We start from the raw sequence: 24,079 nt of genomic DNA on the forward strand, positions 1-24,079 counted from the left end.
GTTTGGTCTGCCAGCAATCCATTCACAGGGGAAAACCTTTCTTTCAGGGTCACTTCTAAATCCTTCCTTTTAATAGGTACAAGTGCTTATATTCTCACACTCCAGATCCATCATTTGTGTTCACAGACACTTCATTTATAGATAAAAACACATCACTCATCCTCATTAGATACACTCGTTGTTACACCAACATTCAACTCAGAGATAAGTAACCTACCATTCAGTGTTGTGTACACACTTTTGAGTAGATATAGTCCTTTCCATTCTAACCACATTTTATTCCAGGGACCCACAATATGCATTGTATATAGGTGTTTTCTTTCTGTAGACACCTTCTTTTGTTTCTGTTTTCTACCAACATTCCATGTATACATATATTTTGCTACATTCTCTTTTGTGTATAAATCCTTCCTTTCAGTAGTTACATTTAGATTTAGATTTAGATTTACATTTTTAGATTCATAAACTCTTCATTCAGGGAGATATAAAAGTATAATTCAATTATGTATATGGAAATGTCTTATGTTAATATATTACTGTTCTGCCAACATTCCATTCATAGAGATACACAGCATATAATTTTGTGTATAGTTTTTCCCATTCTATAATAGTTTATTCTAAAAAATACCAGTCATTCTTATGTTCAGGTATTTCCTTTGAGTAGATAATTTTGTTTTATACAAACTGTCCATTCATAGATATACTTCATATCATTCCGTGTTGAGTATAGCTCTTTTTGGATATTTTTGTTCTAGTCACATATAGAATTCAGTCTTGAGTTGTATTTTTCTATGTGTTTTAGCAGCCATTCACTCATAGACACGTTACACACACCATTCAGTTTTATCGCTCTTTCCTTCAGTAAATACATCATTTTTTGTTATACCAAGACCCAGTTTCTAGAGACACTTATCAATCTTTTGAACAACTGTTTTTATGGGGCGATACATTCATCTGTGTTCTATCCATAGTCCATAGGGTAGATATCAAGTTCAGTGTTCTTACCATAAAAACACCAAGAAACAAAAACAACAAGCCACAGGAGCACAAGGAAACTTTTGGAGGTGACATTTATTAGCAGGGTTGTGGTGATCATTCACAAGTGTATGCATATGTTCAAACGCACCAAATTATATACATTAAATAGGTGCAGTTTTTGGTATAACCATTACACTTCAAAACTTAAAATTTTTCTACCTTTGTTTTTAAGAAAATACAAAATTACATCTAGATGGCTCACATTGTTGATGTATATTGGACTGCTCTGATCTACATGGACAGATAAATGCTTGACAGGCTCTGCCTGCGGAAAGCAGGATATGAAGAACCTGGGGGTGGAAAGACTTTTCCCTGAATATCCTTCTATTTATCAGTGTATCTTTTTTTTTTTTTGCGGTACGCGGGCCTCTCACTGCTGTGGCCTCTCCCGTTGCGGAGCACAGGCTCCGGACGCGCAGGCTCAGCGGCCGTGGCTCACGGGCCCAGCCACTCCGCGGCATGTGGGATCTTCCCGGACCGGGGCACGAACCCGTCTCCCCTGCATCAGCAGGCAGACTCTCAACCACTGCGCCACCAGGGAAGCCCTCAGTGTTTCATTTTTAAAGAGCAATGAATAGACAAAATCATCTTCAGTAGTTATTATACCAGAGCAACTCAGAAACTGCCAGGTCTTGGTTGAGAACTCTTAACCTTGAAAAACTCCAGAGTAACTATTAACAGCTCCAATGAACTACAGTTACATTTTGTTTTCATCTGATAGCAATCTTGACCCAAAAGGCCGGCGTCAAGTTAAACGATATCCAGTTTCACTTTGATGTTCATAGCTGCCAGTTCGGCTACAAAATACCGAAAGACGTAAGGCACAGAAACAGTGTCGATGGTGTCACTGCGATTACACAGAGCACAGCTGTACTTCCTGTTGCGCATGGTGGACCACGACGGGGGTGGCTTCTCCAACAGCGGGGAGAGCAAACTACCACACTTCACACACACGTGGGCTACAGACCGATCCGAGCAGTTGAAGAGCCGGTCGTGAAGGAGGAAAGATGTACCATGAGCTAAAAGAGCATCCCGCTCCATCTCCCCAAAACGGATTCCACCCTGGACATTTCTTCCCCCGATAGGCTGGTTAGTGACTTTGTCTCTGGCTCCTGTTGTCCTCACTTGGAATTTGTCTGAGACCATGTGGCGTAAGCGTTGGTAATAAACCACACCTATGAAGATGTCTGCATCCAGCTCTAGCCCACTGATGCCACTATACAACCTCTCAGTGCCATAGTAGTTGTAGCCAGCAGCCTTCAACATCTCACCAAAGTATTCCAGGGCCGAGTTCTCCTCTGAGAAGATGAAGGGTGTGGCATCATGGCAGAGACCGTGTAAAGCTGCAGACTTCCCTGCCATACTCTCAATCAACATCCCGATGGTCATGCGGGATGGAAAACCGTGAGGGTTGAACAGAATGTCCGGGACCATCCCACTCTCGGTGAATGGCATGTCCTCAACTGGCCACAGTCTGCTCAAGATGCCCTTCTGCCCGTGACGACTGGCAAATTTATCCCCGATAGTGGGGTTCCGAGGGACTCTCATCGTGATGCAAACACACTTGAATTTGCCATTTCCAGTGTCATTACTGCACACTTTGATGTTATCCACAATACAATTTTCTTTACTCCTAGGAAAAAATAAACCAGACAAAATGTCAAAATGTACAGAGACACCAAGTTTTACTGATATATTTAGTGCTTCATAAAGGATATCTGCAAAACTTATTCTCACCTCTATTCTCCAATACACATAGAGCTGGTATCCCTAAAAGTATTTATGAATGGGGCTACTGATTCTGTTCACTATAGAACTGTGTCCATCTGAAAGAATACTAGCAAGAAAGGCAGCTGAAGACCTACTACTGAAACCAATTTTACAGTTGTAAAGTAAGCTTAAAATTTTATTTTTATTAAGAGGTATAATGAACTCAACATTTTAGCTAGGAAACATTACTAACAACATGTCCGAGAGAGATGCTCAAGTTTGAATAATACAGTTTTAAAACAAATCACAGATAACTGATCAACTGCAGTAGACTGACAAGTAGAAGAACAAAGGCAGTACGACAGACCGCAGAGCTGTCTCATTTAAGAAATGTCCGTTCAGTTAATAACTAAGCTACCACTTACATTTTCTCCAAAGATTCTCCTGTTGAAAAATAACTTGCATTGACCTCCAGCAATTTCACTCAGAAACAGCCTTTAAAAAACAGCACTGGTTATGAGAACTTACTTATAGTACATCACAAAGCTTTCCCCGGTGTTGAGGTTTAGGTAGCTGTAATACGGCTCTCCATACTGCAGTTGTGCTCCAATATATGGCAATCCGTCATCATCCAACTTCTGCAGAATCCGTGGGTCACCAGGTTTGACTCCAAACACCAGACTATCATCTCCTTGTTTGATTTTTTCAGACAGATCTATATATTCGGACTTGTAGACACTTCCATGGGCAAAGCCTCGTTCCCAAGAGGCCTTATTCACAATCTGTGAAGTCAAAGAATCATTAAGAGACTGAGACCAAATGAGAGTTTTCAAAATAAACCCAGTTAGAATTACAACTGGTTTAGGCATTTGATTTTAAAACTATCCACATTTCCTAAATCACCTATGCTAACTATTAAAATCCAGGCACATATAAAGGTAGATATTTCCAAGACTACTTTACATTCATTCGACATCTACTCATACTATGCACTCAAATAGGCAGGCTATATGCATATGAATATTTAGTGATATCCCTCAAGACTTGTCACTTTTTTTTTTTTTTTAATGTGGTACGCAGGCCTCTCACTGTTGTGGCCTCTCCCGTTGCTGAGCAGAGGCTCCGGACACGCAGGCTCAGCGGCCACGGCTCACGGGCCCAGCCGCTCCGCGGCATGTGGGACCCTCCCGGACCGGGGCACAAACCCGTGTCCCCTGCATCGGCAGGCGGACTCTCAACCACTGCGCCACCAGGGAAGCCCAAGGCTTGTCATTTTAATTTAGACCAGGAGTTAACTATTTAACAGAACAGTCACGCACCAAATACTAGGCACTTGGGCACACAAGAAATACTCCTTCAGTGATCTGATGGTAAACAAAAAAGTTAAAAATGAAAAAGGATGGAACTACATCTCTTGGTAAAACTTACCATGGCATCTTCCATATCATAGCCAGTGTAAGAAATAACAGCAACAATGGCATTTGTCCCAATTGGATAGTTATCCATGTCGTAATAATCATACATGTATGGTCTCACTAAAGGGCTCTGTGGAGTCTGAAGACGATACAGTTTATTATCTGACCGGTCTTGAAAAGTGAGGAGTGGAAAGCCCATAGTCTGCTTACCTACAAAGGGAAAAAAATTAGTATTTGGTTTTTTCCTCCTCGATTATAAAGGTGACATATAAAATTGGAAACTAAATATTCATCATAGGGGAATGAATAAATAATCATGCTGGTTATGTTTACTACAGACTAATAGTTGGGGTGAAAATGAAGTAGACAAATGTGTATCAACGTGACCCATGAAAACAATGCTGAAATGAGAAAAAGTACAGAATGACATTTAATAGGATGCATTCATGTACATTTGCCACACATCCCAAACAATTCTAGACCTAGTTTATGGACACACATGTAATGTAATAAAAGCATAAAAAGGGGATGTAAAGGATATATACAAACTACAGGATATTACTACTCCTGGGGGAAGAGATGGATGACAGTAACTACTATCTAAGTAGATTACTTTCTTACACACAGACACACACACACAGACACACAGACACAGTAAGATGTTGGTATTTGTAAATTATGCACAGTGAGATAGGTACGGGGGGCAGGTAAGACGCTTCTTTGTACTACTACCTTACAGTACAGAGAATCAACTCAAAACGATTTTTAAAACTAAAATAAATAAATACATACACGGGAGTTTTTTTTAAAAAGGGAGACTTCCAGTTTCCAGTATAGAGAGATACTCCTACAATATCAACCCCAACATGTAAGTATAAAATCCAGAAAAGAAAATCAACTACATACGTATACACACTACCTGAAAGCACTGAAATGTAATAAAAAATAGAAATTAGAGAGGGATTAACATTTGGACAAAAGGAACTTCAGAGTGAATTTCCAGTTTTTTCGGTTTTTAATGTCTTGTTTCTTATTTTTAATTTTTTGCCTGATGGCTCAGTCAGTGTAGTGGCTAAAGCTCAGAAACCCACAGTCTTATTGGCTTGAAGAATCAAGGGATAGAGTTCAGAGCATGACAGCAATTGGAACTATAAGGGGGGAAATTTCAGAAAGGAGAGAACCATAAAGGGAGAGGCTTACATTCTGCATATAAACTGAGTCCACATCTTTGGTGGACTCTGTCCAGCACTGTGTGCGGTGGACAGATATGGGCAGCCTCCCTAAGGTAAAAAGTGCACTTCAACAGCTGTTCAGCTAGCTTCCAGTAATCTAAAAACCAGCCCTCTTCTGAGGAACAGAAGAGAATCTAGTCTTTACAACATATTTTCTGTCCACAATCCAATCCAATATTATTAGACATACAAAGAAACAGGAAAACATGCCCAAGACTCAAGAAATATGCAATCAATGGAGACTGATCCTGAGATGACCCAAATGTTGGAACTGGCAGACAATGATTTAAAAATACCTGTTATAACTCTGCTCATGCAATGGAAAATATGTTCACGATGAATGAAGATAAGACTCTCAGATAAAACAGAAACTATAAAAATGAAACAAATGGAAGCTCTAAGCTAAAAAATTAAGTTTCTGAAATAAAAATGCACTAGATGACAGTGAATATGATAGATCAATAAAAATGATCCAATCTGAAGAAAAAAAGAAGAAAGAGAACAAAAATCCAGTGGCTTATGGGACAATACTAAAAGGCATAACATATATGATGCGTAACTGAAGTCTCAGGAGATGAGAGAATGAGGCAGAAGCAATATTTTTAGAAATAATGGCAGAAAACCATACAGATCTAATTTTTTTAAACAGATTTAAGGGACTTCCCTGGTGGCACAGTGGTTAAGAATCCGCCTGCCAATGCAAGGGACACGGGTTCGAGCCCTGGTCCAGGAAGATCCCACATGCCGTGAAGCAGCTAAGCCTGTGTGCCACAACTACTGAGCCTGTGCTCTAGAGCCCGTGAGCCACAACTACTGAGCCCGCGGGCCACAACTACTGAAGCCTGAGCGCCTAGGGCATGTGCTCCACAACAAGAGAAACCACGGCAATGAGAAGCCCACGCACCTCAACAAAGAGTAGCCCCCTCTCACCGCAACTAGAGAAAGCCTGCTCGCAGCAACGAAGACCCAACGCAGCCAAAAATAAAAAATTAAATAAATAAATAAATTAAAAAAAAATACAAGCCCTCTTCTTCTGTGCCTACCACCACCTTCCCCTCCACCTTACCCATCTGGCACTGGTACATGTTTCTCGGACTCTGGTTGTGATCAGAGAAGGGGATGAAGTTGGCGATCACACTCAACAGGCTGTGAGGGAAGAGCTCCTGGTGGGTGGTGACGCCAGCCACAACCTCATCCTCAAAGATGGCAACGTTCATGAAGATCTGGAAAAGAGGAAGGACGAGGAAGTTCCAGGCACAAAACAACTGTGACTGCTGACACGGATTAGCTCTATCTCTCAGAGTTTAGTCCTCACAGACGAAAGAAAAACTTCCCACCCAGTATCGTCAACACTGAAGGGATCCACCGTTAGAAATACCACATGCCTTACACACTTCATTCTAAATCTACCCTGGTCCAACTGTGAAGGGAGAGAGGAAGGAGGAACATTTTTTTTAAAGTAGCACAAAGCCCAGAGTTCTGCAACTGCAGAAATGTAGGCAAAGATTGAGCGTGGTTCTAACGGAACGTTTCAGTCTCACCACCCGAGGCAGAGGTGGCTGCCAAGGAACGTGGGGAGCTGAGCGGGATGGCAAAGGCAAGTAATGTGACTGCCAGCCCTCTCTCAAGTTTGAGGAGCATGAAAACTGCTCCATGCTGGTCACAGAAGAGGCAGAACATAAGCTTTGACTTTCTTTCAAATGCCCCAACTGTAATGATAACAGCAACACTTTTAAAAAAGAAATAGTTACTAAGTCTCTGAAAGTTGCATACTATACAATCACACATAGTCTATGTACCTGTTCCATAGTTCCAATTAGTTCTTCTTTGCCCAATTCCAAGTTCTGCACAGGCCGCACCAGTCTACAAGGAGTGGTAAAAAGGTACAATCCTGGGTACAGACTTGGTTTTCCTGTCATGGGGATCAGGACCACCTCCATCCAGGGAGGAATTCTTTTTTCTCTCAAAACCTGTTCTCAATTAAAAAAAAAAAAAAAAAGAGTTCAATTAAGAATAAATGAAGTATTTTACATCTATCTCCCCTGCCACCCAGGAGGTGGGTATAGTAGAGAAGCAGATCAAATGTGAAAGGCAACATCTTTAGAATTAAATCAGTTTTGCAGGTAACAAGCCTAGTGCCCTGCCAGTCTCAACCCCACACAGATGGCCGTTCGCCCCATATCCAGAGTGGGCAAAAGCCCTACTTCCTTGGGGGCTCAGTCCCAGTATCAGGCAAACTGCGTACAACTGAGACTGGGGAAAAGGTAAACCAAGAATGTGTGTGTAGACATACTAAATGAAATTCTATCCTCTGATGTCTAAAACATAGATTACTGGGGACTGCCCTGGTGGTCCAGTGTCTAAGACTGCGCTCCCACTGCAGAGGGCTCAGGTTCGATCCCTGGTCAGGGAACTAGATCCCACATGCCACAAGTAAGAGGTCACATGCCGCAACTAAAAGGTCACATGCCACAACTAAAAGATCCTGCATGCCACAACGAAGATCCCGTGTGCCTCGACTAAGAACTGGCGCAGCCAAATAAATAAATACTAAAATAGTAAATAAATAAATAATATACAGATTACTGGTGTTATTTTAAAATGTATTCATGTAAGTCCCCACCTGGGACTTAAAAAACAAGCAAAAAAAAAAAAACCTTCTATGAACTCCTGGGTGAAAGGAGATATACAAACTAAAATGACAGAAATGTGAAAAAATAACAAAACCAGTATAGCAGAACTTATGGCGATTCAGTTAAATTATCAATAAAATGAAAGAATGAAAATAAATGAATGAATTCTTAGCTCAAAGGCTAAAACAACAAAACAAAGTACAAGAAATCAAACGGAAAGTAAAACCTGGAATTAATGAGGTAGAGTACAGAAAAACGTTGAAATTAATAAATCAAACAATTCTCAGTTCTTAAATTAACAGGACCCACTGCTTGATCTAATCAAAAGGGGGGGATGAATATATTGAGTAAAAAATGGCAAAGGGGGAAAAAAAACATCAGAACAAAATTTTAAGTCCATGGGTTGCTTTGCATATCTCTCTGAAACCAAGATGAAATGAATAAAATTCAGGTTACCTTAACAGGCGGCGGCAGAGGTGAAAAGATTAAAGACCAACTTCTATATTAGAAATACAGGTATCAAGGAGCCATCCCCAAAGAAAGCACTAGAGCTGGATGATTTCACAGGTGAATTCTACAAGACCTAAGACCAGATGACCCGATGCTGCACAGACTGTTTCGGAGCACTGAAAACTAAGGAAAACTTTCTAATTCTTTTTATAAAGCAGAAATTTGTAAATGTTGATTATAAAAAATCTTAAGTAAAATATTAGTCTTTAAGAAAGTATTAGTATCTATTAAGTATTAAAATAATGACCAAGTGGGATTTATTCCAGGAATGTAAGACTCATTACTCATCATTATTATTAGAGAATGATCACTGTTAGGGAATGAATTAATATAATACACTTAATGCGTCCAAGGGGAAAATCTCACAGTATTTTCTCCATGGATGCCAAAAAATTAAACATAGAATTACCATATGATTCAGCAATTCCACTTCTAAGTATACACCCAAAAGAACTGTGTGTGTGTACACACACATGCAGGACTATTATTCAGCCATAAAAAGGAATGAAATTCCAACACGTTACAGAACAGATGAACTGTGAAAACATTACGCTAAGTGAAATAAGCCAGATACAAAAGGACAAATATTGTATGGTTTATTATGTACCACTTACACGAGGTACCTAGCAAAGTTAAATTCATGAACAAAGTCGAACAGTGGTTACCAGAAACTGGGGAAACAGGGAATGGGGAGTTACTCTTGAATGGGTACAGAGGTTCAGTCTGGGATGATGAAAAAGTTTGGAAGATGGATAATGGTGATGGTTGCACAACAATACGAATGTACTTAATGTCACTAAACTGTACACTTGAAAACTGCTAAAATGATAAATTTTGTTCTATATATTTACAAAACAACCCAGGGACCAGTCCAGAGTAGTTCCCACTGGCCAAATCTGATACAATTTGAGCATCAAAATAAATGATCGTAAGAGAACACTCATGAAATAAAATGAGCATCTATAAATCCATGCTAATAAATGAACACATAAATAAATGGGAACCGGAAAACTCTACCTTACGTAATAGCAACTAGTAAACATAGAACAAATGACGGCATTAGAAAACAACCATGTGGCAACCATTACAGTAAAAGGTAACTCAGCAAAGAATCATCAATGGAATGGTAAGAAATTTGCAAAGAATTCATCAACTAGTGGGTGAAAATTTGATGAGGAAAAGGGCTTTCACAGAGCTTCCAAATCTCTCTCTACATATTACTTATTACAGAAAAAATTAGTAATAGTACAGCGGACTTAATCTAAAGAAGAGAATCTTAAGGTGATCAAAGTTAATGTCACCAGCCAGAAGACCAGCCAACATCAAGTGCCTCCTGAAAAGATATCCTGAATCTCATCATAAGAAAGCTACATAAAACAACAGTGTCTACAAAACTGGCCTGTACTCTTGGGAAAAAAAAAAAAAAAAAAAGTCAGACATTAAAGGCTGAGGAACTGTTCCAGATTAAAGGAGAAGAAACAGGCCAACTACATGTAACACATGATTCTGGACTTGGTCCCAGACAAGGAAGAAAAAAACTAGCTATAAAGGACGTTATTCAAGACATAATGGAATAATCTGAGTATCAGCTGTGGATTCCACCAACCTGACCTTCCCTAATTCTGCTAAGTGCACTGTGGTCAATGAAGAGAAAATCCTTGTTCTTAGAAAATATACAGGAAAATCTTCATGGAAAAGGGGACACATCTGTACACTGCTCTCAAACGTTCAGAACTAAGATGTACACAGTATTTAGAAAAAGCATACAAATGCTAAAGCACATGGGGCAAAACCAACTAAACAGGGCAGAGCGTATACTACAAATTCGTCCTACTGCCAAACTAAGGGACATTATCTAAGCAACAAAGACTCTTACTAGGAGGAAATTTTAAAGATTAGTTTATTCAAAGAGTCATTCTACTTGACTTTTTTTTTTTGCGGTACGCGGGCCTCTCACTGTTGTGGCCTCTCCTGTTGCAGACCACAGGCTCTGGACGCGCAGGCTCAGCAGCCATGGCCCACGGGCCCAGCCACTCCGCGGCATGTGGGATCTTCCCAGACCGGGGCACGAACCCGTGTCCCCTGCATTGGCAGGCAGACTCTCAACCACTGTGCCACCAGGGAAGCCCTCTACTTGACTTTTAAAAAAATGTATTTCAAGGTATCTCAAGACCCAGAATGCAACAAGTTATGACTTATATCTTGTATAGTTTCAATATTACTTGAAATATAAAGTCCATATTTCAAGGTCCCCTATATGCCACTAGTATTTACCAAGAAAAAAAAAAGTTTAAAATGTGTTAGATTAGTAGACTAGGGCCTCAATGGAACCACCAAAAAAAAAGTACAGGTCAAATACCTGTCACTGACCCAAACTGATGACGTCAGTACAAGGCAAGACGCTGCCACCAGAGAGGACGTATGGGCACTTTTGTAATTAGCTTCTGACCTCCAGACCCCTTGACACTCGAGAATGCCCTGGGGCTACCTCAACAACTAGAAAATGACTGAAAACCTAAGACGGAAGCACAGAACAATTCACAGAGACTCAAGATCACCTTAAAATGTCGGAGAGAATCGACAATGCCAGGAACGAGCTCCTTATCCACCCAGCCAACCATGACACCGTCCAGCAGGACAGGGTAGCACTCGCTGTACGGCCGATGTGGAGCTCCATCAACTGGAGTGACGCCTGGTGAAGCGAGGAAACGGAATGATCACGTCAGGATGCTTTTCCCAACATTTAACTTTCCCTCCAGGTTCAACAATGCTTCATCATTTTAGCTGTCTAGTCATCTTGTCTCTAAACCGGAATGTTTTTGTATTGCCTGAGTAAATATCTAAATCATTTCAGCAAGGAACCCCCAAATCTACTGTCTCTAATTGCCAGTGAGGAGAGTAGCAGGGGGACAGGGGTTTAAGGGAGGCTTTTCCCTGTACACCTTTTGTATTTTGATTTCTGAGCCATGTAAACATATTAACTTTTTTCCAAAAATCTAATTACATTCGATCCTCGTTGTTCACATATCACAAATTTGCCTACTTGCTAAAATTTATTCGTAACCCCAATATCAATACTAGTGGCGTTTTTTGATCATTTGAGGACATGCAGTGAAAATTTTGAATCGCCGGATACACGTGTTCCCAGCTGAGGTCAAACCAGGTGACGCGCTGTTTCAACTCATACTGTAAACAAGCGTCCTTTCCGCACTCTGTTCAGTGCCATGTTTTTTGCATCTTTGTGCTTTTGTTGGTGATTCTGCTGTTTATAACGGCCTTCAAGCACAGTGTGAAAGTGCTGGTTCCTAAGCACAAGGCCGTGCTGAGCCTTATGGAAAAACGTGTTAGATAAGCTTATCGTTACAGTGCTGTCGGCTGAGGGCTCAATATTAATGAATCAACACTACACATTAAAGAAGGCGTCTTTAAACAGAAACACACATAAAGCAAGACTATGTACCAGGTGATGAAAACGCTGTGACGAGAGGCTCAGAGGAACCTAATCTTTTGTTTCCCCAGGAACAACGGCTCAGCATCTGCTAATTCAGTGCCAGGGGTGACTTTACAGAAGTACTGCCAATACCAAGAATCGACTCTAATTAAATAAAGAACACTCTGCCATGAGCCATCAACACCTGAAGACAGCAAGTGCTTTACAAAATGTCACAGGTTATCCACCTTACAAGAATTCTCTGCTCAACCCCCAAAGAAGCACAACTTAATAGCTCTGCACCTGTTAAAACCCACACAAGCAAACAAGACAAGACTGCTGTACACCACCTACCCAAGTTGCAGAGCAAAGCTGGAATAGATGCTGTATACACAAACTGTGTGACGACCTCACATATGGCAGTTAAGTGGTTCATGAGACCACAGGGCTCCCCGTCGGGGGTGTGCACGGGGCAAAGGAAACCCCAGGACTCTGGCAGCAGCCTGCGTACTGTGGTGGTCCGCATCTTGGCAAAATCTGCCCCTCTGTGCACACAGCGGAAATGGGAGAGATAGCGTATGAAGTTCAGCTTGTCAGCCACAACACAAAGTCCGGAATCTTGCAGGAAGCCAAGACCTTAATAAAACAAATGTCATTGAAAATGGGCTAAACTTAAGGAAAAAAAAAAAAAAAGCCTTTTGGGCCTCCCTGGTGGCGCAGTGGTTGAGAGTCCGCCTGCCGATGCAGGGGATACGGGTTCGTGCCCCGGTCTGGGAGGATCCCATATGCCGCGGAGCGGCTGGGCCCGTGAGCCATGGCCGCTGGGCCTGCGCATCCGGAGCCTGTGCTCCGCAACGGGGGAGGCCACAACAGTGAGAGGCCCGTGTACCGCAAAAAAAAAAAAAAAAAAAAAGCCTTTTACTGGAGGCTCTGATAAGATAAAACCTCAGAGTACACTAGAGATCACAGAGTGAGTTATCACAAAGTTTACTCAGCTCTGGTGAGGGGAAGAGCTTAAAAAACATAGTAAAAATCCCCGGATTTCACAAATTGTTTTAGCCTCGACTGTTTCTCCATCTCCTCTACACTATCTCCTTTGTGGGAAAACATTAAATGAGTAATAAAATAGCAAGTAATTAAATGGGATTCATCCAAGAGGGCTGGATAACACACAAGCATTTGTTAGCCCTTAAGGAATCTGCACCAGTATCATCTGTTTAAAAAAAAAAAAAAAAAGATTTCCGGGCCCTCAATAACCACTTTTTAAAGTTGTCCAGTCATTCTAATACAACTGGTTTAGGGATGCGCATGTCTAAGAACACTCCCAGACAACCCATCTAGTTAACCTTTCCTCAGAGATCTAAGCTTTCTTTAGTTTTCTAGGAAGAGGCACAGGAAATGCATTTGATCATTAAAACTAGATTTCAACTATACAGACAGGCTGTCTACAGCCCAATATACACCTGTCAAAATTTACAATGTGAAATCTGTCTTTGAGTAAGAAGTTCACTTTTGAAAAGAATCTCTCAGCAATATATAAACCTACATTACACAAATAATTTGAAAATCATAACTAAATGGAGCCTCTCTATTTAATTTCACCTGTTTTAGAACGTAGATTCCCAGTAGCAAGAAGATATTCAAATGGTTTTGTAAGGTCTGTTCCCAGATTTAAAATCTTCATCAAATTTTCAGTGTTTAAGGACACATTGGTCTTCTGAGCCTTCTTGTCTATAGCTATTTTAATAGATGCTAACCAAGCTTCCAATTTTTCCTGAAATAAGAAAAAATTTAAATTTTTAGGTATTTTAATGACCACAAGTTGGATATTTACTCTTACATAACCTGCACATCCATAACAAAAGCCCACTAATTCATACATTTGACGAGGAAAACTTCTAAACTATAAACCTGAAAAAAACAGCTTTTCAAAGTACTATTACAGCTCAGGCATTTCTTAAGACAGAAGATACAGACTTCTGCAGTGCTGAGTTTCGCCTCGGCACTGTGGACATCTGGCTGGGTAGTTCTTTGTGACGAGGGGCTGTTCTGTGAGCTGTGGGATGTTAGAGCAGCAGCCCTGGCCCTTACCCACAAAAATGCCTCCAGACACTGTCAAAGGTCCCTTGGGGTGGAACAAAATCGCTCCCAGTCGAGATTATCCACAGTAATAGAAAAGAACCAAAACTGGTTTGCTTGGGCCTTAGAAAAGTTTTTAATTCAAATGCTCTTATCAAATAATCAAAAGACCTTCAACCCTAGGAACAGGCAACAACAACAAAGCCCTGAGACAAAGCAGCAGCCCGCTGTCCCAAGAACAAAACAACTAAGAAGAGCCCGAAGTCCCCAAATGACGCCCAACACACAGGACCCCTGACAAGCCAGTAGGAAAGACCGACACGTTCTTCTCATATAAAAGCTGAAACATAATGGAAGAGGAAGAGAAAACAAAAGAGAAAAGAGGAAAGAAGTCAGAGATGAGGAACAGAGATGTGGGTACAATGCTCTGGAACTGGAGACGGGGAGGCGGAAGGAGTGAGCTAAACTCTCCTCCTGGGTCAGAGGCCTGCCCGTGGTCTCTTCGAGGTCACCTAGCATTTGCTGGGCACGTACAACAAGCTGGCGCTCTGCATGTTTACTTCAGCCTCACAACAAACTTTTCCTCAGGAAGCACTGCAGTACAGGACCTCTGAAAACCCGTGGGCCAAATGCATTTCAGTATTAAGAATTGTTTAGGCTTCAGAAAGGTGACAGACCTTTTATTACCTAACACCCATGATGGAGACTGAGGCACTGGCTCATAATCAAACACATTTCTACCCTGAAACAAACTGTCATACTAAGTGTAGCAAATGAAAGTTATAAACAGCCTCCTGTTGGTTAGGATCAGGTCTCGCTGCCAACTCCCATTTTTCTTTTGGTTCTCATACTTTCTGGATCTGGAATTGCAGGTGAGCGATTGTGGACCCGTCTGTGCGGTCTGCACACTCAGTACGTGCAGAAGCAAGCGAGAGCCCTCCAGGCAGGAAGCCTTCCCATGAGGCTCACCAGCCTCTCTGGTAAAAGGGCTAATGTGAAGAGATGGGCGGACAAGCCTACGAAGAGCGAGGCAGCGCTGAGAAGGAGGAACAGCATCTCCCCATCTGCGCTCACAGTTCAGAGGGGAATTGCTTCAGCGTCCCTCACTCCCCAACCCTGTTAAGCAGCCTCAGACCCAATCACAGGGACCTCAGTCTCCGTGGCAACGCTCGCTGAGATGGTTATACAAGCCTGTCATTCACATCAGGTCACTGTCGTGTACCTTCTGAGGATTGCTTTCATGTCCCGAGTTCAGAGGTTTAAAAGCTTGAGTATCACGGAGGCAAAGGTAAGGAAATCAGACACTTTTAAGCAATGGATTCTCTGAAAAAGTCCCAAGTTTCCTTTCCTCTGTTGCTGAAACAGGTCACCTTGCTAATGTCGTGCAACTGAAGATACTTCTAACATGGCCGGCTCGCAACGAACCCACATGCTTCAGTTTAAGGAGTCTTTCAAGGTGACTGAAACTTCTGCCTGATTTGAATGTGTATCATGGAAATTCTAGGCTACCAAAATTTTTCAATCTAACTTTATGGACAGCGCAGACAGAAACAAAAGTTATTATCTTCAAGTAAGAAGTTAATGACGGACCAGATTGGGGACTTGGAGCTTTTTACTTCGGTCCTCTCCACATTCCCTGCCGCTGTTCTGCGATCTCTTAAATCTTTTTTAGGGATGATATTCAAAATATAAAATGCTACCAAGTCAACTTGCTTATAGAATTCTTTCTGTGTCATGCCAACATTCTCTGCCAGCACACACAGAGTCCTCATTGTGTACAGTGACCACGTCTCTGCGATCCTGTCTCTGTGAACACTGCAGCGGCGAGCACAGAAGCCCTGCTCCTAGGCGAAATGCAGGGCTAGACTTCAGGGAGGCTCTGGTCGTTGACATTTTCGTCAACTCATCAATACAGGACCTCGTTTTTTGTGTTTGTTGAGAGACACCTTAGTTTATTCTGTTGATTCGTGACCACTGAGCTCAGAGCACACAGCATCGTAACTCATGCCTGAACAAAGCCTGTCTAATCCACGTGTTTTCTCCACAAGGAACGTCGCGGCCTTCTTGCGCTTAGGAACACTAGACGGTACTTCAGCGCTGAGCCTGGGGGTCACTTTAAACAGCAAAATCACCAACAGAAAGCACGTAACTGTGAAAAACATGGCAGTAGAGACCCTTGTTTACAGCTCATCAGACCTCAGCTGGGACCATGAACATCAGGAAACTGCAATTCTTTAGCGCTCTGTGCGCGTCTGCAAATGATCACGAGGGTGCTGATACTGTTGGTGTTCCGAATGAATTCTAGCGAGTACGTGAATTCACAAGTACAGACTCTGTGAGCAACGGGGACTGACTGTATGTGTGTATCTAGGCCATTTACACTTTATCATTCATGTTATGACCAAGATTTGATATTGTCTTTATTTAGCTTCTATAAAAACATTAAAGAAATTTCTGAACCTGGCCAAGCTAAGATCTGTCAGTCCCTTACTGCTAAACAATCAAACAAACAAAAAGTGGGAAAAAAAAAAAGACTACATAAAATGCCCAAACTAAAAATTTTAAACATGCAGGAAACAATACTGCTGCAGCTTTCTGCTCGTGGACGCCGCCGAGTAAGCATCGTTAACGTCTCCCCCGCCCCCCTCCACTGCCGTCATGTCTAAGTCAGAGTCACCCAAAGAGCCCGAACAGCTGCGGAAGCTCTTCATCGGAGGTTTGAGCTTTGAAACAACCGATGAGTCTGAGGAGCCATTCTGAGCAGTGGGGAATGCTCACAGATTGTGTGGTAATGAGGGATCCAAACACCAAATGCTCCAGAGGCTTCGGGTTTGTCGCATATGCCACTGTGGAGGAGGTGGATGCGGCCATGAATGCAAGGCCACACAAGGTGGATGGAAGAGTTGTGGAACCAAAGAGGGCTGTCTCAAGAGAAGATTCTCAAAGACCTGGTGCCCACTTAACTGTGAAAAAGATTTTTGTTGGTGGCATTAAAGACGACACTGAAGAACATCATCTAAGAGATTATTTTGAACAGTATTGGAAAACTGAAGTGACTGAAATCATGACTGACTGAGGCAGTGGCAAAAAGAGAGGCTTTGCTTTCGTAACCTTTGATGACCAAGACTCTGTAGACAAGATTGTCATTCAGGAATACCACACTGTGAATGGCCACAACTGTGAAGTAAGGAAAGCCCTATCTAAGCAAGAGATGGCTGGTGCCTCATCCAGCCAAAGAGGTCGAAGTGGTTCTGGAAACTTTGGTGGTGGTCGTGGAGGGGGGTTTGGTGGGAATGACAGCTTTGGTCGTGGAGGAAACTTCAGTGGTCGAGGTGGCTTTGGTGGCAGCCGTGGTGGTGGTGGCTATGGTGGCAGTGGGGATGGCTCTAATGGATTTGGTAATGATGCAAGCAATTTTGGAGGTGGTGGAAGCTACAATGATTTTGGCAGTTACAACAATCAGTCTTCCAATTTTGGACCCATGAAAGGAGGAAACTTTGGAGGCAGAAGTTCTGGCCCCTATGGTGGTGGAGGCCAATACTTTGCCAAACCCCGAAACCAAGGTGGCTATGGCGGTTCCAGCAGCAGCAGGAGCTATGGCAGTGGCAGGAGGTTTTGATTACTGCCAGGAAACAAAGCTTAGCAGGAGACGAGAGCCAGAGAAGTGACAGGGAAGCTGCAGTTTACAACAGATTTGTGAACTCAGCCAAGCACAGTGGTGGCAGGGCCTAGCTGCTACAAAGAAGACATGTTTTAGACAATACTCATGTGTATGGGCAAAACTCGAGGACTGTATTTGTGACTAATTGTATAACAGGTTATTTTAGTTTCTGTTCTGTGGAAAGTGTAAAGCATTCCAACAAAGGGTTTTAATGTAGATTTTTTTTTTTTTTTTTGCACCCATGCTGTTGATTGCTAAATGTAATAGTCTGATCATGACACTGAATAAATGTGTCTTTTTTTTAAATGTGCTGTGTAAAGTTAGTCTACTCTGAAGCCATTTTGGTAAACTACCCCAACAGTGTGAAGTTAGAGTTCCTTCAGGGTGATGCCAGGTTCCATTCAAAATTTATTTACAACCTGCTTTGGTGGAGAAGCTACTGTCTTCCGAAACCTTGGTGTAGTTGAACTGACAGTTACTGCGTCGTGACCTGGAGTTCACTGTGAAAAGGGTCACCCAAGCCAAGTGATGGAGTTTTTTGATTATTAATATGATTGTTGGCATATCCTATGCAATGTATCTAAATTGGATTATGGTACCAGATATAGATGGGAATGAAGCTTGTGTATCATCCATTATCATGTGTAATAAATAAACAATTTAATACCCTCAAAAAAAAAAAATACTGCTGGAAATGGCCACATCATCCCACAAGAGGTACGACTGCTCTGGGGTAAAGCAGCCTGCATTTACCTTCAGAAACATGAGGAAGAGCTGCCCGGGGGTCAGGACCTCTTGATTCACTAAACTGTCAGGATTCTCCTCCATGCACTCTCCTTTGGCTAAAGCAAAGAGCTTCCGGGTCATGAGACAAAGCACGTAAAACTTTTCAGTGTTGGATTTCAGGTGGATACAGATGCACTGGCTGCCAAAAGAGAAAGAAAAAGCTTAAAAACGATTCAGCTGCTGATACTACTCGATGTCCTACTGAATTCAGCTTCTCAGCTGCACTGGCCATTCAAATGCTCAGCATGTGGCTCGTGGATACAGATCGGACAGCGCTGGTCTAGAGCAGGGCTCCTTTAATAATTACACAGTGGTTACAGGAGACAAAGTCCTAGCCTTAGGGAAATAAAGGGACGTGATGCCCGCAACTTTCAATGATGCAGAAAGAAAAACGTTGATGATATGCAGAGAAAGCAACAAAGCAAAGTGGTAAAAATGTTAAGAACTAGTGAACGAGAGTGTCCAGTGTACTATTTTTGCAGCAATTCTGGAAGTCTGAAGTTATTTCAAAAGTTTTAAAGTACAACAGAAGGTATGAAGCTACCAGAAAAAAGAAAGGCGAGGATGACTGCAGAAACAAATCTAGGCCCTACTTTGCTAAGCCAGAACCCTACCCCCAGGGCCATTTTGATTCCCAGATGACTCAGCCCCAGCTACATCAATACAAGGAAGCATGGACACCCTCCACCCCCAATAAACAAAAGCACACATACTTGAAGAGAAACTCTGCAGCGTGTTCATTTGGGTACCAGTCAGGAAGATTGAGTTTTACCCTGAAGCGTTCACCCAGATAGCTAAGGACCTGTTTTTGTGTGGAACATCCCTCTTCCATTACGATCCTTAACATCTGAGAAACAGAGTTCCTAAAGAAAGAGTCATCTTCCTTTCCTCTGATGACCTCCTGAAAAATCTGATAATCGGAAAAGCTGACAAGTGCCTAGAAAAGAAAAAAAGGTTCTTTTTAAAAATTGCTAATAACTAAACCATCTTAATCATTTAGTAACCATTCTGTTCTTTTTAATACCCGAGAAAAATTAGCTCTCCACTATCGCTGAATCTAAGTGAGCTCTTCAAAATCAGGGCAATGCTTGTATGATAGACACCAAGATGGTCCAATGATCCTCACCTCCTGGTATCCACAACCTTGGTCTCCTCCACATTGAGCCAGGGCTGGCCAGTGTGACCGATGGAATATGGTGGAAAAGTTGAAGCATGACTCTCAAGGCAGGGTCGTAAAGGGCATTCCAGCTCCTGCCTTGTTCTCTTGGCTAACTCTCTGGGGAAGACAGCTGCCTCAAAGCAGCCTGTGGAAAGGCCCACATGGAGAGGAACTGAGACCTCCTGCCAACAGCCCACAGTGACTTGCCAGCCATGAGGGAACCGCCTCGGAAGGGGATCTTCCAGCCCCGGGAAAGCCTTCTAAACAACAGCAGCCCCCGCTGACATCTCACGGCAACCTCCGGAGACCCTGGCCAGAACTGCCCAAATCTGGAGCCACTTCCAAACTCCTGACCACAGAAACTGCGAGAGAAATGTTTAGCGATGTTTTAACTGCCTTTTAAGTTAAATATTTTTTTTTGTTGGCCGCACCATGTGGCTTGCAGGATCTTAGTTCCCCGACCAATGATCGAACCCAGGTCCTCGGCAATGAAAGTGAGGAGTCCTAACCATTGGACAACCAGGAAATTTCTTGAGGTAACTTATTATGAAGCAGTAGTAGATGCCAGAACAGCATGAACTCTGACGAGGACAACCTATCCATCCTGCATAGGACACCACTTCCAAAGACTCACTCCCTAACGAAAGAAGTATATTCAGTAAGTCACACCTTAAGTGCAAATCCCAAAGGAAAAAAAAACAGTTCTTTCCGGTAAATAAAGTTCAACATAACCGTGCCATTTTCCAAGTAGTGAAGGTTCATATTGACGGCGGAATGTTCTTCCCTCACACAGTGCATTGAAACTCCTATTTAAACAAAGAGAGCAAATAGTCAGAAACTCAGCAATACTACCATTAAGTATAGTATGCATGGCTACAATTAGAGACTGATTTTTAGCTCAATGATAAGAATAAATTGTTTAACTATAAGGCTCATGAATGCAAAATGCTATCTTGTGAAGCCAGGCACTGTCACGGAGAGTGATCAAACAGAGGCCAGGTCACTGTCAGCCAGAGACCGAGGGGAGTGCCACATACCCTGAACCAGAAGAGTTCCAAGGCCTGTACCTACACCTGGCCAAGTCAGCCGTCCTCCAGCACCGTAAGCAGTAACATAAATACATGTGTTCATTCAGTTTGAAAAAAAACTGAACACAGTAGAAAGGTTTCCCACTATGAAATTATAACACAGAAATGCTTAACAGAAAAACAAAAAATTATACATATATGGGAGAAAAATATCAAAGACTCTGCTTGGATGCATCTACTTTTTAATATCGGGTGGACCAAAACGTGCTTCAGTTTTTAAGTAAAAATCAAAGACATATTTTTCATTTTCACCAAGAACTTTATTGAACAATGTATTCACCCTTTTGCTCCACTACCTTCTGCTATTTTTCAGGCAACTTCATAATTCCATCTTCCCAAAACTTATCTTTTTGAGCAAAGAACTGTTCCAGGTGCCTTTTGCCGTCTTCCAGGGAATTGAAATTTTTTCCATTAAGAGAATTTTGGGGCTTCCCTGGTGGCGCAGTGGTTAAGAATCCACCTGCCAACGCAGGGAACACGGGTTTGAGCCCTGGTGCAGGAAGATCCCACATGCCACGGAGCAACTAAGCCCCTGCGCCACAACTACTGAGCCTACGCTCTGGAGCCCGTGAGCCACAACTACCGAGCCCACGTGCTACAACTGCTGAAGGCTGCATGCCTAGAGCCCATGCTCCGCAACAAGAGAAGCCACTGCAATGAGAAGCCCATGCGCTGCAACGAAGTGTAGCTCCCGCTCGCCACAACTAGAGAAAGCCTGCGTGCAGCAACAAAGACCCAATGCAGCCAAAAATAAATAAATAAAATAAATTTTATTTAAAAAAAAGAGAGAGAATTTTGTAAAGACCAAAGTAAATGGCAACCCAAAGGAGCAATTTCTGGTGAATACAGGGGGTGAATCAGAACTTCCCAGCCAAGCTGTAACAGTTTTGCGTGGTCATCAAAGAAACATGTGGTCTTGCATTATCCTGATGGAAGACTATGTGTTTTCTGTTGACTAATTCCAGACGCTTTTCGTCGAGTGCCACTTTCAGTTGGTCTGATTGGCAGCAGTACTTGTTGGAGTCAATCGTTTGGTTTTCCGGAAGGAGCTCATAATAGAGGACTCCCTTCCAAGCCCACCATATACACAACATCACCTTTTTTGGATGAAGACCGGCCTTTGGTGTGGTTGGTGGTGGTTGATTTCACTTGCCCCATGATCTCTTCTGTTCCACATTATTGTACAGCATCCACTTTTCATCGCCCATCATAATTTGTTTTGAAAACGGAACGTTTTCATTACATTTCAGTAGAGAATCGCATGCGGAAATAAGGTTAAGAAAGTTTCTTCGCTTAACTTAAGTGGAACCCAAACATCAAACCGATTCACATGACCAAGCTAAAGCAAATGATTTTCAACACTTCATTTGGATATTTTGAGTATGTCAGCTATCTCCCGCATGGTATAATGTTGATTTTTAAAAATTTATTTATTTTATTTATTAATTTTTGGCTGCCTTGGGTCTTCGTTGCTGTGCACAGGCTTTCTCTAGTTGCGGTGAGCAGGGGCTACTCTTCACTGTGGTGCGCAGGCTTCTTATTACGGTGGCTTCTCTTGTTGCAGAGCATGGGCTCTAGGCGCACGGGCTTCAGTAGCTGTGGCATGTGGGCTCGGTAGTCGTGGCTCGCGGGCTCGGTAGTTGTGGCTCGCAGGGTCCAGAGCGCAAGCTCAGTAGTTGTGGCGCATGGGCTTAGTTGCTCCGCGGCATGTGGGATATTCCTGGACCAGGGCTCAAACCCGTGTCCCATACATTGGCAGGTGGATTCTTAACCACTGAGCCACCAGGGAAGTTCTATAACATGGATTTTTCTCAATTAATGTCTCGATTTGATCGCTATCAACTTCAACTGGTCTACCCGACCGTGGAGCATGTTCCAGAGAAATCTCCAGCACGAAACTTTGCAAACCACTTTTGACATGTTTGATCAGTCATGGCACCTTCTCCACACACTGCACAAAAATTTTTTTGCATTTCAGTTGCGTTTTTACCTTTCTTGAAATAATAAAACATAATATGCTGAAAAATGTTGCTTTTTTTCTTCCACCTTCAATATTAAAATGGCTACACAAAAATTCACTAATTTTGATAAATCTTTTTTTAAATGCACGCTGATATGACAGCTGTCACGTACAATCTAACAAAATTGCTTCGAGTGAAGTTAAAGACAACTAACTGCTATTAGAGCCATCTTACGGAAAAAAACGAACAAACCTTTTGGCCGACCCAATAAAATAGCTTAAATTTTTCTAAAAGAACATTCCAAAAAATCACTACAACTTACCATACTGAGTATAGCCAGGCCCTCTGCTTTTCCATTTTGGTCTTACCATTGCGATGGGGAAATTTCTGCGAGGCATAATCAACATTCGGATGACTTTTTCGATGCCATTGATTATAAAATAGCCTCCCATTTCCTGCCAAAGAGACGAATTAAAATTTGTTAAACAGAGATATATAACTACCCGTAAACATGAAACTGACCAACTGCAATCACCACCCTCATTCCTAAACAGATGTGCAGAAGAGGTGCACTTGGGCAAGAGGAACTGTGGATCCCTTGGAAACTGCAGACTTTATTAAGTCTTCTTAAGCACATTAAAAAGGCTGTAGAGACTTGGGAGAAAACTATGGAAGAAAATCATAGCACTTTCTTCTACCAGACCTGGACCTAACCTGCCTTTCTGTCCCTAAAATGACTGCAGTCTTCAAGTGATGTTAAAAAACAAAAACAAGTTATTCCAAAGAGAAGTCTAAAGATGAAAACAATTATCGTTTAGCTTCCAGACAAGTATGGTTTCTTGAGTAAGTTAAAAAACTTTTGACTGTATGAAAGCTCTGGAAACCAGAAATTTGGATTAGCTAAATAGGAAAATATTTTTAATATTTAGTAAGTTAATAGAACATTTCTGTAATTAATAAGGAGCTACTATGAAGCAGGCATATCACGCTGAGTGCTCTATGTCAGCATAACATTTAATCCCATAATAATGAGAGAGAGCTATGTGCCCATTTTCAGAAGAGAAAACTGAGGCTCAGGGAGATTAAATTTCCCAAAGGTGCGGGACTGGTAAGCGGAACAGCTGGGTGTCAAACCCAGATCTGCCACCAAAACCCTCTTCCCACCACACAACACAGCCCCCTGTTGTAAGCAGAGTCTGCATGTCTTGATGACTTCAACTTAATACTGCAAAGCCACCTAACAGGGCTTGAATGGAAGGTATATGAAGCATTTAATACGTCCACAGAATCTGACTGTGGGTAAAGCAGACATTTGAGACAGATATGTGGGTTAAGACAGCTTTAAAAAAACCAAATACATATCTCAATATGTATCAG

General features: G+C 42.1%; 1 protein-coding gene and 1 pseudogene across 2 annotated transcripts in view; one reads left to right on the plus strand and one right to left on the minus strand.

The window, feature by feature from the left end:
• Positions 1 to 464: 464 nt before the first annotated feature.
• POLR1B (RNA polymerase I subunit B) overlaps positions 465 to 24,079 on the minus strand; it is a 28,199-nt gene continuing 4,584 nt past the window's right edge. The window contains exons 4-15 of the mRNA XM_082642862.1: positions 23,025 to 23,157; positions 20,323 to 20,459; positions 19,208 to 19,431; positions 18,462 to 18,633; positions 13,571 to 13,742; positions 12,323 to 12,604; positions 11,097 to 11,230; positions 7,195 to 7,365; positions 6,457 to 6,618; positions 4,177 to 4,368; positions 3,277 to 3,530; positions 465 to 2,671 (exon numbers count right to left, since the gene is read on the minus strand). Coding sequence (XP_082498988.1) covers positions 1,789 to 2,671; positions 3,277 to 3,530; positions 4,177 to 4,368; positions 6,457 to 6,618; positions 7,195 to 7,365; positions 11,097 to 11,230; positions 12,323 to 12,604; positions 13,571 to 13,742; positions 18,462 to 18,633; positions 19,208 to 19,431; positions 20,323 to 20,459; positions 23,025 to 23,157 — 2,916 coding nt within the window. The 3' untranslated portion in view covers positions 465 to 1,788. The remainder of the gene's footprint in view (positions 2,672 to 3,276; positions 3,531 to 4,176; positions 4,369 to 6,456; positions 6,619 to 7,194; positions 7,366 to 11,096; positions 11,231 to 12,322; positions 12,605 to 13,570; positions 13,743 to 18,461; positions 18,634 to 19,207; positions 19,432 to 20,322; positions 20,460 to 23,024; positions 23,158 to 24,079) is intronic.
• On the plus strand, positions 13,775 to 18,014 carry LOC309815833 (heterogeneous nuclear ribonucleoprotein A1-like; annotated as a pseudogene). The gene has a single exon. The product of its transcript is annotated as a heterogeneous nuclear ribonucleoprotein A1-like (transcript).

This window comes from Mesoplodon mirus, assembly GCF_964341445.2.
Source record: "Mesoplodon mirus genome assembly, chromosome: 14".
NCBI lineage: Eukaryota > Metazoa > Chordata > Mammalia > Artiodactyla > Ziphiidae > Mesoplodon > Mesoplodon mirus.